This window comes from Rattus rattus, chromosome 12 (assembly GCF_011064425.1).
Source record: "Rattus rattus isolate New Zealand chromosome 12, Rrattus_CSIRO_v1, whole genome shotgun sequence".
NCBI classification, from domain to species: domain Eukaryota; kingdom Metazoa; phylum Chordata; class Mammalia; order Rodentia; family Muridae; genus Rattus; species Rattus rattus.
The window spans coordinates 90,530,960-90,547,506 of NC_046165.1; the positions used below are offsets into that span (position 1 = coordinate 90,530,960).

The window sequence follows — 16,547 nt, forward strand, 5'->3', positions numbered from 1 at the left end:
CAGACCAAGCAGAAAAATAAGGATGTTTATTAAGGACATTTGCAGCCCACAGCTAGGGCTCAATATGGCTCTATGAGCAACTGTCTGACCTCATCCCCATTCAATGTGAATGACACTAGGGAGGCCAGGCCACAGGTAGATCCCACTGTCTTGAATAAAGGGGCCACAGCAAAGGGCCCTCTCATGGGTAGGCATTGACAGGTAAACTGCTGGGGATGAGGAGGGAACCATTGAATACATTCTTCTACCCCTTCCCTGGACCCTCTCTTCCTCACCTCCCAGGTTCATAGGTCAGAGGTACCTAGTACCTAGTACCATAGGGGGGTACCAAGGAAAGCCCCTTTATTAGGCCCCAAAACTATGGGAAAGAGATGGATGCCCTCCCCTTTCGGCCATTCCAATCCTGAGGGGCCACTGAGGTAGAGGGGTAAGGGGCCAGGCCACATTAATACCCCTGTGGGCTGTGCTCTAAGGCTTGTCCCTCCGTGAAGTTAGCAGGCCTTTTGCTGGTATGGAAGGAAGGACTGGGGTATCAGCCCACACTGGAATGCTGCAGTTCTTCCTGGAGCCACAAGGGGGCTGGCTGTCCAAGCCGACTCAGCAGCTTTGATAGCTCCAAATTATGGGTCCGGAAAAAGTCCGTAAGGAAAAGGCGAGACTGATGGAAGAAGAGTGAGAAGAGAAACAAACAGTAAAGAGTACGGCAAGGTCAGACCCTGGAGGTGGACTGGCAACCGTAACCCAGGTTCCACTTACCTCCATGTCCATGTCTGGGTACCTCCGGCCTTTGCTTCTCCCTAGACAGCGAGTCTTCCCACCTTCAAGGCCCTGGCACCAAAATCCTTTATCTTCATCGAACCTACTCAAAGGAACAGGGAGGGCATTAGGTGTCAGGGAGAAGGGAAATTCAAGTCCTACAAACGCACCCTACCCTCCTGGCCCACAGGGAGAAACGTCTCTTCCAAACAGAACCTCCTTCCCTTTCCCCATAAAACCTTCTTTCTCTTGGCTTATGCTCTCCCACCTGAGGGTCCTCGTGTAGTTCAGAAAGGGGGTGATACCCAGGAACTTCTGGATGATCTCCATTGAGGCTGCTGGGTTGACACGAAGCTCCTGCCCATCCATAATCAGCAACTGAAGGGACAGGGATGTGACTCCTCTCAATTCTTAAGCCTGGGCTGAAGGGAAGGGGTACCCTAATAAGGGCTTCTGCGAGAGTACCTGTCCGGAGGGGTAGTAAGTCAGCCAGCGCTGAAGGTGGGTAGAATAGTAGCCAGGAACAAGACAACGGCTCTGCAAGGAGCGAAGCAGCAGAGGGGCGTGGGAGGAAGCTGAAATCACTTGGTAGAAGGTGTAGTTCAGAGCAACGGGGTCTCCATGTGCTCTCTGGTGCTGCAGGACAGGGTGAGAAGGAACGGGGTGCTGCCTTGGCGATGGCTCTGGCCATATTCCTGTCTGGTTTAGTTCCCGTCTCTCGTTCCTTTCTGGGTCTCTAGCAGACACCACCTTCTCTACCTCTCCCTTAAGGCCTAATGTGTCCCTTCCTTCAGACAAACCTGGTACCAGGAGTAGGCCCTGTCAGCAGGGTTGATGAGCACAGTGATGATCTTGGCTCTTGGCAGAAGGGCAGCCCCCCGCCGAGGTACAACCTCTGAGTCAAAGTAGGTGGCACTCTTTTCAAACAGGAAGTCAGTGCTGGCATTGGAAGGAACAGGGAAGAAGTCCATATACCTAGAGAGTAGCACAGGAAAGAAAAGGATCTCAGTGGCAAACTCAGACTTTTGCAGGCCGGCAGAAGCTGGGACAGGTGGTCTTTTGGAAAGGGCAGTACTGCTCTGAGGAACAAGCAAGGGGACCCAATCTCACCAGTCGATGCCCTTGTGGTAATTGGGGCCATTGAAGAACTGAATTTCCTCAAAGGTGCTAGGGCTGGGGAAACTGCTTGTCACTGCGGGGTGCAGGCTCAGGAAGAAGTGAATGGCTGTGGTGCCTGCAGGAAGGGAAGCCCAGCCTGTTCAGGAAGCAGTCAGCTGAACAGCATGACTTTGAAGGAAGTAAGAAATACTCACTTGTGGGTTGTAAAACTCCCTTCAGTCAAAGCAAAGCGAGAGACAGAAAGCCGAGAGAAGGCCCAGGATTGTTAGACTAGCTTTCACCCTCCACCTTATCAGAACCACTTGCAGACTGCCCCTCCCTAGCACTCAGGACTGAGGCTAGGCCTTTAAGAACCGTGATGTTTTGCCATAGAGCTGTGGCCTCTGACCTCTTCTTATTTTGAGATTAGGTCTTACTAAACTGCCCAGGCAGGCACTAAGCTGATACTCTCCTGTCTCTGTCTCCTAAACTGCTTGGATGACAAGCCTTTACAACCAAGTCTGGCTATCTGACTGACTTCTGAGACAGGATCTGTGTAGCCTAGGTGTGCCTCACTTGCTATCCTTTCGCCAAGGCCCTGTCCAGCAAGCGAGGCCTTCGGTCCTGCCTGTTCTACTATACTGGCTTTATGACGGCCTGGAATCCAGGGCTCACCCCGGCCCCTATTTATCTATCTTTTAACTAGGCAGACGGAGACAGGCGGAGTGGCTTATAAATCTAAGTCCAGCGTTTGGAAGACTGAAGCAAAGAGATCAGAGGATTTAAGGTTGGTCTGGGTGATGAGACCCTGTCTCAAAAACTAAACAAATAAAAAAAACACAAAATTAAAAAATATAGTACACACCTCTAATCCCAGCACTTGGGAGGCAGGGGCAGGCAGAGTTCTGATAGTTTGAGGACAGCCTGGTCTACAGAGCAGATAGCCAAAATTACACAGTAAAACCCAAGAAAATCAAAACCCAGACAAAACAAAACAGCAAAAATAAGCTGTCCTGCGCATGTATATACACATGCACACAAGCACACTAAAGAAATGTTATTGTTTTAAAAAATGAATCCCTTTCTCAAGAGACGTGATTAATGAGGGGTAGGGATGAGAAGGCAGCCTAGGATAAATTGGCTGGGAATCATTTACCTGTCTTCTGTGGTCCCACAATGAGGAACTTGGGGAGTCGGTCACAGGTTTTCTCCTTGGACCAGATATCTTTGTGCCTCTTGTCGTCACAGGGATTCTGAAGGTTAGGCCACGAATCTGATAAGGACTAATCTTGTAAACCCTGACCCCATCAGATCAGGTCAGCCTGAGCTCCACCCTTACCTGCCAAAGGGGGCTTCGTTCCTGAGGGAAAAGTTCAAAGTACTTCTGGGCAAGAGGCACAGGGGGAAGGGTCTGCAGGCGCAGCCGTGTCCAGCACTGGAGGAAGCGCACCAGGCTCTCAAAGGTGTACAGGCCCAGCCGGTCGTTCCCATAGTTGGACAGATGGGTCATAAAGACACTGATCTGCAAGAGGATTCCTGCTGTGAGACCTAGCGGGTCCCTGACCCACAACCAGCTCTGGGGCACAAAGGCGCTGGCTTGACAACACTTTGGCTTTCTAGTCTTCCGGTTCCCTTTTGGTGCCTTACCGGATTAAGCAGCACTGTCAGAAAGAGCTCTCCACCTCGAATGCTTCGATCCAGTTCACGAGAACCTCCAGGATACTCATTATAGAAGATGGTGTGAGTGAAGAGGCCACATGTTTGCCGGGGGAGCACCTGAGAGGGTCAGAAGATACAGGTGAATGGTAAGACAGAGGACAGGTAGGGACTAACGTCAGGACGTACTGGAGTTCCCTGGGCTCAGAGAGGCCTGCTCTGAAGTTATAGTAAGAAAATTTACTATATGTGGGGCTGGAGCGATGGCTCAGTGGTTTAGAGCACTGAGTGCTCTTCCAGAGGTCCTGAGTTCAATCCCCAGCAACCACATGGTGGCTCAGAACCATCTGTAATGAGATCTGATGCCCTCTTCTGGCCTGCAGGTATACATGTAGATAGAGCGCACGTGCACATGCACTTACACAAGCGCACATACACCTTTAAAACATTTTCTACTATATGCGTTATCATGTTTTGTGGATACCTTGGGCTGGCAGATGACACGCCCCAAGTCAATGCAGGTTGAAAGCTGTCTAAATGTCAAAGTTCGATTTGTACTGGGAAATCTGTAGTGGGAGCCCTCACCATGATGCCATTGTGAATGAAGCCTCGGCGGTAGCGAGCAGGGCGCAGATGGGGATACTCCTCAGTGCTGGTCACCTGAATGCCCCACACGGATTTCCAGGCCTCATAGAGCTGCGTGTGGATGGGGTACACACCAGAGTGGTGGGGGGCCACAGCATACCCCAGATCCGTAGGAATCCCATGCTCCTGGGAATGGTATAGACTCTCACCAGGACCTGGTGAAGTTTGGGGAGTAGAGGGTAAAGAGGGTGGGGATGCCTCCAAGGAAAGAAAACTGGAAAGGGTAGGGAAGGGTATCCATGGTGTGGGACCAGGGGAGGGTGTTAAAAAGGAAACACTGTCTCTGGGAGAGAGTATGGGGAAGAGATCTAAGAGTCTCACCAAAGCAAACTGTTTGTTGAGCCTCATCTGGTCGGCCAGCACGGAGCGATTGTGGAACAGGTGTGGCTGCATGTGACTCCACATGTGAGGGAACCACCAGAACTCTCTGCGGTGCCTCAGCAGCATATCGTCCCCCGCGTCCTCCTCCTCTGTCCCTGCGGTCACACACTGACTGCTGGCCCCCGTTTTGTAGAGACTCTGACCATGGTCCATCCTGTGGACATTACTGCCTCCCACCCAGGGCCTGAGGCTGTCTCCTGCTCACTGCCTAAGTGTTCTTCAGCCATCTCTGCTAAAGCCGGCCCATCGCTAGTTCATCCCTCAACTATGTCCCTAGACTCTGTCCCTTTCTCCAGCTTGCGTGTCCAGGGTCAATACTAAAGAGACCGATCAAACCAAAACAGGTTAGGACAGGGGAATGAGCTCACCCGTATGATAGAACTTGCCCGAGAAGCCCAGGTTGAAGGTGAAGTTGGGGACTAAGGTCCTGAGTTTGTTCTGGGTAGTCAGCAGAGCCTGGGGAAACAGTAGAGGAATGCCAAGTCAGGAGAGACCGGGCTGACTGAGAGATAAGGAAGCAGCCATCTTCCCAACTATACAAAGTAGAGAATGTGTCTGCGACCATCGCGGGGTCACAGCGGGGAATCTGATGGCCACAGGCGGTAAGGTTCCTAGCCAAGTGAATGGGAGAGAGAAAGAAAAACTGACCTCAACATCAGCCACCTTCATGCGAGTACCTTCTTTGCCCACAAAGATGTCGTCGATGTCTACTAAGATGTAGCGGTCAAGGTCCAGGCAGAGACGCTTGCCAGTGAGGTATGCGACAGCATCAACAAACACAAGTTTGTGAAGCCAAAAGGAGAGGCCGTGTCCAAACAGCACCCGCTGGATGCCGTCATGAAGCCCCAAGTCCTGCACCACAGTGGGGAGCCGGGCACGCCGCAGAGCTGGTCCCGGCACGGGGAGCTCTGCTGGCCGATGGCTGGCGATGAGCACTGGCTCATAGGTGCTGTGATTGGACTGGAAGATGGTCCAGTCGTCCCCAGGCAGTGGTCCTGGCTCCAAGCGGCTAGGGCGGGTGAGATGTAGCAGAGGAGCGGAAGGGTTCACTTGGTAGTCCCGCAGCCCCAAGTTTGAGTGTAGGAAAAGGGGGAAGCCCTTGAGTTGGGCACTCAGGAGGCTATGCTCGTGGGCTCGGAAAAAGCCGATGATGCCCACACCGTACTCCACACAGTATCGGTCTAGCAGTTCGCGACTCCAGGAGTCTAAGTTGACGTACTTTAGAAGGTTCTCATAGATGACCAACACGTAGCGGCCATGGGTGTGGTCAGTCAGCGTGGGCATATCCCCTCGGCCAGGTGCTAACTCAGTGCTGTAACGAAAGCGACTAGACTCCAAGATGGCCACGATCTCCTGCCCCAGTTGTGAGTACGCACTTTCCACAAACACAAGGACCACAGGTTCTGTTCGAGTTGTTTCTGGAGGCCTTGGGGGTCGAGGTGGGACTGGTGGCCTTGCAGGGCCAGGGCCAGCTGCCCCACTGCTACTACAGTCTCCCAAGGGCAGAGGCAAGGGTTCCTTGGCCTTGGGGCTGGTGGATACAAAGTAAGCCAGGAGTGCCATGGAGACAAGACTGAAACCAATCAGCAGCAGTATGAGGCGGTGCAGTTCCAGTTGCCGAGCCGGGCGTACCACCTTCCACAGCTGGAGCATGGCGAGGAGAAGGGAGGGAGGGACAGAGGGACAGGGACCACCTCGGGAGATGGGAAGTAGGGGCTCCGTGGGCTGGAGCTGTCTTGGCAGGGGAAGGATCCTCTTAGGGTCAGTTCCCTGATGAGATGAACACAAACGCTTTCAGTACAGGACAGGGGAGGCAGAAAGAGCAACAGGGTGTCCTGGACAGAATCCACTGGTCTCAGGTCACCATGGCCCCCTGGCCCATGCCTCAGGCTGAAACTTGATTTTCCTCAGCCCCGATGTAGCTTCTTACATGAGAAGTCAGTGAAGTCCACACGCTCGGCCCTTACAATCTGTAAAGCAGAGAAATTGGTGGGTTACCTCTTCCTCTGGGAGTCTGTCATTAGCCACTCTCCTTGTCCCATCTCTTACCCTACCTATATTTGATGGTCACTTCCGTTTGTGTGTGTTTGTGCGTGTGCACATGTCCTTGTGTGTTTGTGTGTGAGCATGTGTTTGTAAGTGTGTATGTGTGAGTGTATAGAGCCAGAGGCCAGTATCAGTGACCTTCTTTACTGCCCTCGTACTTTTGGGACAGTCCCTCACTGAACCTGACGCTCTCTGTTCCAGATAGAATGGCTGGCTAGCAAACCCATGGTGCTACTGGGAATCTAAAAGATCCACTTTACTCACTTGTTCTTTAGCAAAGAGAAAAGTTTATGTACAAGAAAACAAGTCAGATCCCATACCTTGGCTTCATAGCTCGTTCACTTTCTCAGGGAACGTCCAAATTTCCCTATGTTCAAGCTGGGGCAGTAACTCAGGATAGGAAAGAGCTTATCCACAGAGACCAAACAGCCAGGAGGGTGAACAGAGCTCTACTCTGAAAGGAACTCCCATCCTGTGTCTGAGAAGTCTGCCAAAGGGCAAGAGCTCCAGTGGGCTCTCGATAGGATAACAAGTGGATGGCACATCTCAGGAGTCTCGTGATCCAACGAAACATCAGATAGGAGACACCTCCTGAGACTTAATCTTCTACATCAGTCACATCCATGACCACAGCCAGCAGACCTAACGGACTTCCAGTCATGTGCACTATGCTGGGGGAGCTTGGGAAACAGCGAGAGCTAATCAGACTATTAGCTTCTGAGCCCAGAACTTGGGAGGCTCTCCTTTCTACCGCTTGTGACAAATTACCCCATACCCTTCTCTTCACCCACAGCAGAATCAGTAGAGAAGATAAAACCCGGGGCAGGGCAGGACAGGGCATCGCCAGCACCTACAAAAGCCAGAAAGCTGAAGCCCAAGTCTTCCCCCTCCACTCTGCCTCTCCTTCCTGAATTAGCTGAGGTGCTACTATGTCCTCATTCCAGAACAGCACAGGAGCTGCGGGGCAACAGACTGGAGGAATAGGAGGGACCGGATCCAGGGACAGAAAGTGACTTGAGGGTCAGATGACCAGAAAACAGCTTTAAAGAAATCTAACTTGACAGTTTCTTTTTCTCAAATAAGACTGCTACAAGTTTACAGTCCCGTTTTATTTTAGCCAATCTCAGAAAGGTCAGTAGCTGGCAATGCCTCTCTACCACCCACTCCAGTACACACACCTCAGTGGCTGGTGGGCAGAGACAAGGCCCTTCAGAATCCAGACAGATGATTTATTTAGGGTTCAGCGCTGGCCTGGGTAAAACTAATCGAAATAAGAGAGCTGGGAGACGGAAAAAAAACTGATCGGGGCTGGAGAGATGGCCCAGTGGTTAGGAGCACCGGCTGCTCTTCCAGAAGACCTGGGTTCAATTCCCAGCACCAACATGGTACATCATAGTTGTCTGTAACGCCAGTTCTAGGGGGAATCTGACACAGACATATGTGCAGGCAAAACAGAATACACACGAAATAAAAATAAAAGAAAACCTGTGATGGGGCTGGAGTCTCAGTTTAGAAGCGGAGTCTATGTGAGGCTCTAATTGCAATGGTGGAGAGAGGGGATGGGGGGAGCGGGGAGAGAGTAGAAGTAGGAGGAAGAGGTAGATCATGGGAAGAACTGAATTCTTTTATTTGTTTTTATAGACAGGGTTTCTTTGTACAGCCCTGGCTACTATATAGACCAGGCTGGCCTCCAACTCTGCCTGCCTCTGTCTCCTGAGTGCTGGGATTAAAGGCGTGAACCACCACTGCCTGGCAGGAACAGCTAAATTCTAACGGGGAAAACGGTAGTGAGAACTCCCGGAAAGCAAGCTACACTTCACACGTATCACTGGTTTCGTATATGCTGAGTGCTGACTACTTGTTGGACATCCTTCTGAGAGCTTTGCATATACAGACAGACCTGACTTTGATTTATGACAATGTGCAGATGAAGCTGTTGGCGATGGCTCCTGCTTTTAATATCAGCACTTAGAAGGCAGAAGCAGGACGGTCTCTGAGTTTGAGGCCAGCCTGGTCTATAGAGGGAGTTCTACACGGAGGAGCACTTTCTTAATAAATCAAACCACACCAAACCAAACCCCACCACCACCACCAAAAATCAATGTGCAAATGATAAACATTTAGTATATAAAGTATACTCCAGATGGTTTGGGCTTTCAGTGCCAGTGAGGGAATACATGGATTTGGACATGCTAGGCAAATGCCCTACCTCCAGAAATTTAATCTTTTCCTAAGGTTTATAGACAAAATGCTTCTTTTTTTTTTAAGGTTTATTTTTGCTTACATATTTTATGTATACAGGTACTTTGTCTGCACGTATATCTGCACACCAGAGACAGCATCAGATTGTAAGCCGCCATGTGGGTGCTGAGAATTGAACTCAGGGCCATTGGAAGAGCAATGAGCGCTCTGAACCACTGAGCTGCCTCTCCAGCTCCACCAATACTTTCCTTGTAATGAGAGACACCACAGGTACCCACACTGCCGCACAATCAGAAGGTTAAACAACTGGCATCACAGAGCGGAGGGCACTGATAAGCTGTTGTGGTCAGTAGGTTAGATGTACTATCTGCAATTCAATTTAGGATATCTTAAAAAGTAAACCAAGAAGCACCTGTATTTAATGCCAGCTCTAAGAGTTGTGAAGACACACACAACTAGTATTAGTTCCATTTTATACACGCATAATTTCAGGCCCAGGGAAGTTGTGTAACTTACCCGTTAGTGGATGAACTGGGATTCAAAGGTCAGGCCTGTCAAACTCCTGTGTTGTAACCACTGCATTTTAGCTTCATATCTAGAGGAAGCAGTGAGATTTAGAGAGGGGATCATGTGAGAACTTTTGGTGGGGGTGCAGTGGGATGACTAATGTTGGAGGATGAACATGTGTGTGGCAGTGGAAAGTTTCTGAGGAAGGAGAAACCCAAGGGTCTTCAGCCAAAGTGGACAGCAAATACAGGGTCGGGGTGGGCTGGAGGTGTGGGCCCACCACTGGATAAACAACAGAGTCCATGCCCTGGGAGGAAGAACCTGACCTTGAGGATAGAGGGACCCTCCTGCGGCAACTACCGGCTCGCCAAAGAAACCGGGAGCCCACAGGTGGGGGAGCCGAAGGGGAAGGGGCAGGCAGGGGTGCGGCCGAGAGTTGACATCCAGTTAGGCACCGGCTGAAAGAACCCCGTGTGACCCGAGCGGAGTGACCGGAATGAGGCAACTGAGGGGAGGCCAGCGGCTGGGACACGGGGCAGGGGCGCACAGGGCCGGATGGGTGGCCGCCCAGGACGACCCTGCGGGTGGTTTCGGTGGCAAGACTCCCGGGAAGTCTGACGGGGAAAGCTGAGGGCGACCGTGGACCGGAGGCTGCTCTCAAGGATGGCTCACCCGGTGGAGTGGGCGGCGTCCCCGCTGTCCCGGGGCCCCGCCGCGTCCGGGGGCCGCCCGGCTTCCCTGCTCGCGGGGCCTCGGGCCGCGTCGCGGCGGCTCCGCCATCTCCGAGCGAACGCTCCGCCGCAGTCGGGCCCAAGTACTGCTCCCACCAGGGGGAGGCGGCGCGCTGCGGCTCGGGGTGCCCGCTCGGGTCCGCGCGTTCCCCAAGCGTGGCGGCTACGCGACTGGGATCTGGGATAAGCCAACGACCCTCTGCAGTGCTCTGCTCAGCCCAGCCGCAGCCTCCCAGGCCTCCGGCCTCGCGCTCGGCCCACCGGAGCGGACCCCGTCCGCCACGCAGGGTGGCACAGTCTGCGGAGCGTCGGGGCGGGCCCAGGGCCCAGGCCTGTCCACTGAGCCCCGCGGAGGAGGGAGCCGGCGTACCAAGGGCGGGGCCACCTCAGACTGGGGCGGGGCGAAGGCATGGCTCACCGCTTAAGAGGCTACTTCCTCCCTGCCACCCCCAGTTCAGCAGCCCAGGCTGAGTTTAGAAGTTTTCTTCCTTGCTTCCCACGGGAACGGGAAAAAGATGTTTGTCTCCTAGTGAAGCCTTGTCACGCAGGCTGCTAAAACCCAAGCCCGTGGCTATGAGCCTCCAACAGCAATAACACAATGGACTGTTTAAAGGTTATTTTATTAAATATCTTCAAGGTTTCATTGTAACAAAGCTATGAAGGGACTACCAACATTCAGAACAAACACTATTTTTAAATTATTTCTATGTCATCATGCAAAAGTTCTGCATCAAATGCCTTTCATTTCCTGTTTAAAAGGTGGTTTGTTGTTTTTAAATAGTCTATTAATCGTCTATAGATGCTGACATTAGCCCCAGAAGTGGAGTAAGAACGCTAAGTGGGGCTGGAGCAGCCATATGAAGCTATGGGTCTCAATGAGCTCTAAGACCATTTGTTGTCTTCAAGCCAGCAAAACCAAACCCTGTGGTGAAGGGATCTGTTGGCTGGCACTGCAGGCTGCAGGGCAGGAAGGGGCTAGGGTCCAGGGTCTGAGGCATGCACAAGGTGCTTGAGGAGCCTGGCTAAATTCAAGCACCAGCACCCATGAGTTTGTTCTCTTCTCAGCTGGTTCCAAAGTCTGTAGTTCTGTATCTTTTCCCAGCTCCTGTGCCTCCCTGAAGGTCATCCAAAGAGCTGAAATCAACCCACCTTTCCCCCCCAAAATGCAAATAGTGTGCAGCTGTTGGGTGGGAGGGAACCAAGACTATGACCAATTGCTCCTCCATTGTCTTCTCTGTTATCTGCCTAAGGTACAGATCTTTTCCTCCTGGAAAGGAACTCCTTGAGCACAGAGAGGGACAATGACTACAGGAGCCTTGGCTCTGGACCCCTTTTTGGGTACATGCAGGTGAGGGGGTGATGCCCATGCAGATTGTCCAGCAGAAAAGTCTATACTTCAGTTGGTCGGTAGAGAGCCTCATTTAAGAGGACACTTCTCACCCAAGCAGTCGGTTCAATCTCAAACCCAGGGAAAGAGACGGACGTGCAGCACGGGAAGAAGGGAGGCAGCCCAGAGGGCAGCCAGAATGCATAGAAACAACCACCAACTCTTATCTCACTCCTCCCATCCTGCAGGGGCACTTGGCAGAGGGTCGGCATGGGGACCACCGCCATGAAAATATAAGACAAAGTGGTCCAGATCCGCACACAAACACAACTGCCGAAAGTGGCAACAGGAGCCCTGGCCAAGGATGTCTGGATCTCTCCTTGATACATTAGGAAAACCAACAGGAAACAAAGTAGCAATCCCACCCCCTTCCCGCCTGCAGAAATCAGGCCTCAGTCTCAGGCCCACGTGCATTGTGCATCCTATAGAAATGGATGAGTAAGTGCGTGTCAGACTAACGCGAGGTTTCACACCGGCTCTGTGTCGGACACACTTCTGCAGCACCAATTCTCTTCCTGTCTACACTAACTGGAACGGTACGGCAAAGTCCAGGCCTTCAGTCCCGAGGCCACGCTTCACAGTTGCCTCCACAGCGGGCTGGGAGCGCTGAGTTCTCTCCCAAGTAGGTCTGTTAGCCATGGCGTTTTCTTCTTTCTCATACTAGATGTCAATGTATATTCTGAAGAAGTCCACTCCTAGACCTGGGGTGATCAGGTCACCACTGGGCTGCAACCACACCATGGCTCTGTCCATGACCAAAGCTCTGTCAAGAGTCCTTGCCTGGTCCCCCCCGAGTCCATGGGGGCCTGAGGCCAAGCTCACCTCTTCAAAGCCAGTGGGTGAGCCCTCTGTCCACGCCTGGATGAGCATCATACAAACTCCTGCCTTCTTCAAGCCCAAAGGCTATCAGTTGTTTTAAAACGCATCATGGTATGAATTCCATTTTTTTTTTTAAAACAATCTTATTTTCTTTTTTTTTCTTAAATGTAAAAAACACCTCGGTACAGCAGAGACAGACACGAAGGGCGGGCGGGAGGGCTGCATGCAGGGGCGTGCATTGGCTGCTGCCGCTTTGTAATGTAATTGTTTTAAACCTCAAACGGACAGGACCGCGGCTGTCACTCAGGCCCTCCAGAGTCACTGGCTTCGAAGGTTCAGCCTCCAGCTGGAATCTCCTAATGCCCCTGTCAAACAGAGCAGGAGGTGGCAACAGAAGAGAGAAGGACAGTGAGAACACAGGTAAATTCATGGGGTTTTGGTACACTTGGCTAAGTCCTTGAATGGGCGGAACAGGAGAGCTAATGTTTAAACACGACTGTCTCACATTTGAGTGCCTACTCAATGCTTTACATATACTGTCTCACTCCTTACCATCCATCCTGGAATGGAAGCAGGTACAATATCCCCCCCATCTTTGATAACTAAAGAAACTAAGGCTTAGCAGGGGAAGAATCCTAAGTCTGGAGTCTACCTGACTACAGAGCAAAGCTTATCAAAACTATGTTGCCCAGTCTGTGGCTCCCCTCTGGGGGTGGGGGCATACCTCTTCCTAGAGTGCCACCTTCTACCCTTCTCTTACTCCTCCGACCTTAGCTATCCAAGCCACCTCCCCTTCCCAGCCACCCCCCCTTCCCAGCTTCTCAGACACCTCTCCATTCCCAGCCACCTCTCCCTTCCCAGCCACGCCCCCTTCCCAGCCACCTCTCCCCTACCAGGAGCACCTGTGCCTGAGCTCACTGCAGCGGTGCAGCAGGGGCTCCTGAGCAGTGATAGTGGACATTGAGCCACTTGCCATCCCGGCGGTGCCACACCCGGGTCTCCTCTGACTGACTGGTGCGAGGCCGACCCTGCCCATCGATGTACTGGGTGAGCCGGATGTAGGCGATGCAAGCTGCGTCCTCGCCGATGACATGGACATGTGGGTTTAGGATGGTGGTGTGGATAGGCTTGCTGTTCTTGGACAGGACTGCAGGGGGCGGGGCAGGGCAGGGGAGGGGAGGCAACAGGCATTAGGCTCAGACAGTCACACACTCCCACCAGGCTGCACCTTCTCGAGACTAGCTCCAGCAGCCATTTCTAGAATCCCCAAGTACTCCAACATTGCCCACCAGAGGCCGCAATCCTCCATTATATTGGTTTCATCCAAAAGGAAGAAAAATGTGGGTAATACTCGCAACTACTCTTTTCATTAGGTATAACGCTGAGGTTTTACAGGCGAGAGGGATGTCTGTCTTTACTGATTTTTTTTTTTCACTATATGCAGGGGAAAAAAAAGACTCAAATTAAATAAAATATTTAAACTCAGGACCGGGTAGCTCTAATAAAAACCCATGGCTTTTGTACTTGGTTAGGCTGGTATTTAAAAGTCCTAGGCTCATTTTGCCCCTAGCTAAGACTAGAAGAAAAAAATCATAAAAGCGATACATTCAAAATCAATTTGTGACTTGAAAAGAAAAGGCACATCAAAGGTTGAAATCCCCAAAGCACTCAGCTCAGGATCCCACCAAGTTCCCAGGGTTCTCTGGGTTTGGAGAAGTGGAGGGAGCTGGACTGACTGCCACTCACACCCAGCATATGCCTTGCATATGGTGACGCTTGGCTCAGACTCCCAGAGTTTATTCCAACACTACAGAGGCTGCAAGAGCCCTCCTTCAGAACTATGATAAGCACTGCCCTGGCTACTAGAATTACTTAGATAGCTAAGGGATTACACAGGCAGCTACAGTGTGGGGAAATCACATGCAGAGTCAGTGGGGGGAAAACAGCTACAACATAAAACTCAGGGCAGAACAGGAGACACCAAGGATAAAGTGGGTAAGGGAAGGAAATCTGAAGAATGAGGGTTAGGAAAGTAGAGATGGTATGATGATTCAGTTCTGGGACTCCCAGGAGCTTATAGACCTCCCTATCCAGATGCTTGGCTCCCTCGATGTCCAGGGTGTCCTCGCCACAATTTCTGACCTCACAGTTCACCACTACTGCTGTTACTTGCTTACACATTATCCTGTTTGCAATTCCCTTTACTGGGAACCCTGCAGACACAGACCTCCATTATTACTCGCTGAGATCATCTTGAGTTAATGTTGAAGAGTTTACAGTCTGTCTTGGAGATAGGTGCTGTTTAAACAAATGCAGTGACCCTAACGGTGATGGTCGGCAGCGCCTTGATACAGCTGCCAAGTGAATGGGCACTCAGCCTCTGAGCAGTGCCCGTTAAAAGCCAGTAGGGCACGAGGAAGCGAGCAAACAGAGCAGGATGCAGCAGGAAGGTCAGATAAGGCAAAGAGAGGTCACAGGGTAAAGGGTGGGTAGGGACAGAGGCAGGGGAAAGGGGCAGGCAGGAGTTTATCAGCAGCACGAACCCACTCACGATTCTCAAAGTAAAACTTATGGAAATCCATCCCCTCCACGAGGTTACCAAGGGCTTCTGGCTCAAAGGAAGTGAGGCCTGGGTCACAAATCTTCCTGCAGAAAAGAGGGCCGGGGTGGGATGGAAGGGAAAAAAAAGCCTGTCAGGCCTTGTTCATCAGTTGTGTCTGTCCCATGGCAGGTTCGCTGAGGGCAACAGCTGACAAGATAGCGCTCCTCAGGATTTGCCTGCAGAGCCACTTAGGAGTCCTGTTCTTTCATCCAGAGTCAGGGGACAGGGCAGGCTCAGTTGTGGGGAGTCTCCCTAGAAGGAGTCTGAGCTTGCGGGCCTGGGGTTTGATTCAGACAGGATTTAAGGTCCAGGCTGTACTTTCCACAGATCGGAGACACTTTCTGGGAAACAGAAGTGGACTTGGGAGATAACCTGAGGGTAACAGGTCTTTACTCACGTGTAGGCCTCAAAGTCCCCATTGTTGATGGCTTCGATCAGCTGTTCTGTGATCTTAATGATCTCCTGTTTTCGCACTGTTGGGAGGAAAAGTCCACCAATTTACCTGCTGGGCAACCTCCCTAGGGGCAAGAGAGCCCTCCTCAGTCCTTCAGGGATCCCTTGTGATCTTTGTCAAAGACATCCTCTTCCTCCTCCTCCTCTGTCTTTTAAGGCCCTGTGCAGGAGGGAGCCCACCCTTCTTCCCACCCCTTCTTGGCATCTGCAGAATCAAGGACTACCTCCTTTCTAAGCCCATCCAGTAGTCATGGATCTGTGGCCTTTGCCACTTTCTCCATCAACAACCAGGATGCGGAAAGCATGTCCTTTAGCAGCTGAGGAGTCTGCAATGTCATTAACCCTCCCTCTAGTCAGCGTCTGTGTAGTCCGTCCTCAGCAGGGTTAGCAACTCTAGATGTGGCTGTTCCGTCTCTAACCACTTCTTACAGCAGAAAGGGCTCATTCAGGCTGCAGTAACCACTACACTGCAGCCCTTAGTCAGTGGTCCAGAGCTTAGTCTGCCTGAGAACAAAATCAAGCTAGAGATGAACTTTCAAAAGGATGAACAGAGAGCTAGGTTTGATGCCTGGATCTTTTTACAACACTCATCTCTTCCGGAAGGTTTTTCTGAGATAAAGGATCTTGGGACTTGAAAACCTTGACAGCTTCTCTCATGAGAGATGGCTACACTGCCCTTGAATAAACTCAGAAAAACTAGAAGCCTATCCCAGTTTTCTCACATCAGGATGTGTTCCTACAGAAAAATCAAGACAAGACTGAGAGGCTGGTAGGTTGATACACTTCTTTCCCACCCAAGGGGACATGGTGACATCCTGCTCTCAGGGTTAGCTCACTTACAGACTGAGAGCCACTCTTAGCAGGGGGTGTCTCTAGCATAAGGGCGAGCTTGGACTGAGTTCAGGCTAACCCTAACTGTAACTGGAGCCCCAGGCTGGTCCAGGCCATAAGCCTTTCCTCACAGGCGCAAGAGGCTGCAAGACAGACAAATGTGAGCATTAGAACAGTACCAGCATGACATAGCGGGGCCAGCACAGCCGAGGGGGTATCTGGGAGGGGACAGCATAGCTAAGGGTGAAGCCAGAAGGTAACTCCACAGAGACTGCTGACAGGTGGGTGGCCTGAGTGAACAAGCAGAGGGCTTGGGGGGTAAGCTCTGGGGTCCTATGGGTGATGAAGATTGGATTTAGGACAGTGTGGGGCAAAGAAACCAAGAGAGGTGTCTTTAACATAGACAGAACTACAGACATAAGCATGAATCTCA

At 51.7% G+C, this 16,547-nt stretch overlaps 2 protein-coding genes across 20 annotated transcripts in view; both read right to left on the bottom strand.

Annotated features, from left to right (window-relative positions):
* Positions 1 to 9: 9 nt before the first annotated feature.
* On the bottom strand, positions 10 to 10,160 carry Ndst2 (N-deacetylase and N-sulfotransferase 2). Its single transcript, XM_032917264.1, has 15 exons — positions 9,964 to 10,160; positions 9,301 to 9,379; positions 5,185 to 6,506; positions 4,905 to 4,992; positions 4,477 to 4,631; positions 4,096 to 4,281; positions 3,502 to 3,630; positions 3,194 to 3,376; positions 3,011 to 3,107; positions 1,867 to 1,990; positions 1,557 to 1,731; positions 1,222 to 1,392; positions 1,025 to 1,134; positions 757 to 859; positions 10 to 658 (listed from the first exon to the last, which is right to left on the bottom strand). The coding sequence occupies exons 3-15, from the start codon at positions 6,187 to 6,189 to the stop codon at positions 533 to 535; spliced, it is 2,652 nt and encodes an 883-aa protein (XP_032773155.1). The 5' UTR covers positions 6,190 to 6,506; positions 9,301 to 9,379; positions 9,964 to 10,160; the 3' UTR covers positions 10 to 532.
* A 463-nt stretch (positions 10,161 to 10,623) lies between these two features.
* Positions 10,624 to 16,547, bottom strand: part of Camk2g (calcium/calmodulin dependent protein kinase II gamma) — a 58,312-nt gene continuing 52,388 nt past the window's right edge. For 17 of the 19 annotated variants that reach the window (XM_032918363.1, XM_032918357.1, XM_032918360.1 and 14 more), the window contains 4 exons: positions 15,228 to 15,303; positions 14,780 to 14,874; positions 13,131 to 13,375; positions 10,624 to 12,593 (listed from right to left, as the gene is read on the bottom strand). In XM_032918363.1, coding sequence (XP_032774254.1) covers positions 13,143 to 13,375; positions 14,780 to 14,874; positions 15,228 to 15,303 — 404 coding nt within the window. In that variant the 3' untranslated portion in view covers positions 10,624 to 12,593; positions 13,131 to 13,142. Of the gene's footprint in view, positions 12,594 to 13,130; positions 13,376 to 14,771; positions 14,875 to 15,227; positions 15,304 to 16,547 lie in introns of those variants that run through there. The other 2 variants (XR_004389663.1, XM_032918364.1) reach the window with 2 other exon arrangements.

Excerpts from the sequence above, each read along its gene's own strand:
- Ndst2 (XM_032917264.1), bottom strand. The coding sequence starts at position 6,189 with ATGCTCCAGCTGTGGAAGGTGGTACGCCCGGCTCGGCAACTGGAACTG. Across the intron at positions 4,993-5,184 it reads TGAAGGTGGCTGATGTTGAG|GCTCTGCTGACTACCCAGAA; the intron begins GTCAGTTTTTCT and ends CTGTTTCCCCAG. Across the intron at positions 3,108-3,193 it reads AACGAAGCCCCCTTTGGCAG|AATCCCTGTGACGACAAGAG; the intron begins GTAAGGGTGGAG and ends CCTAACCTTCAG.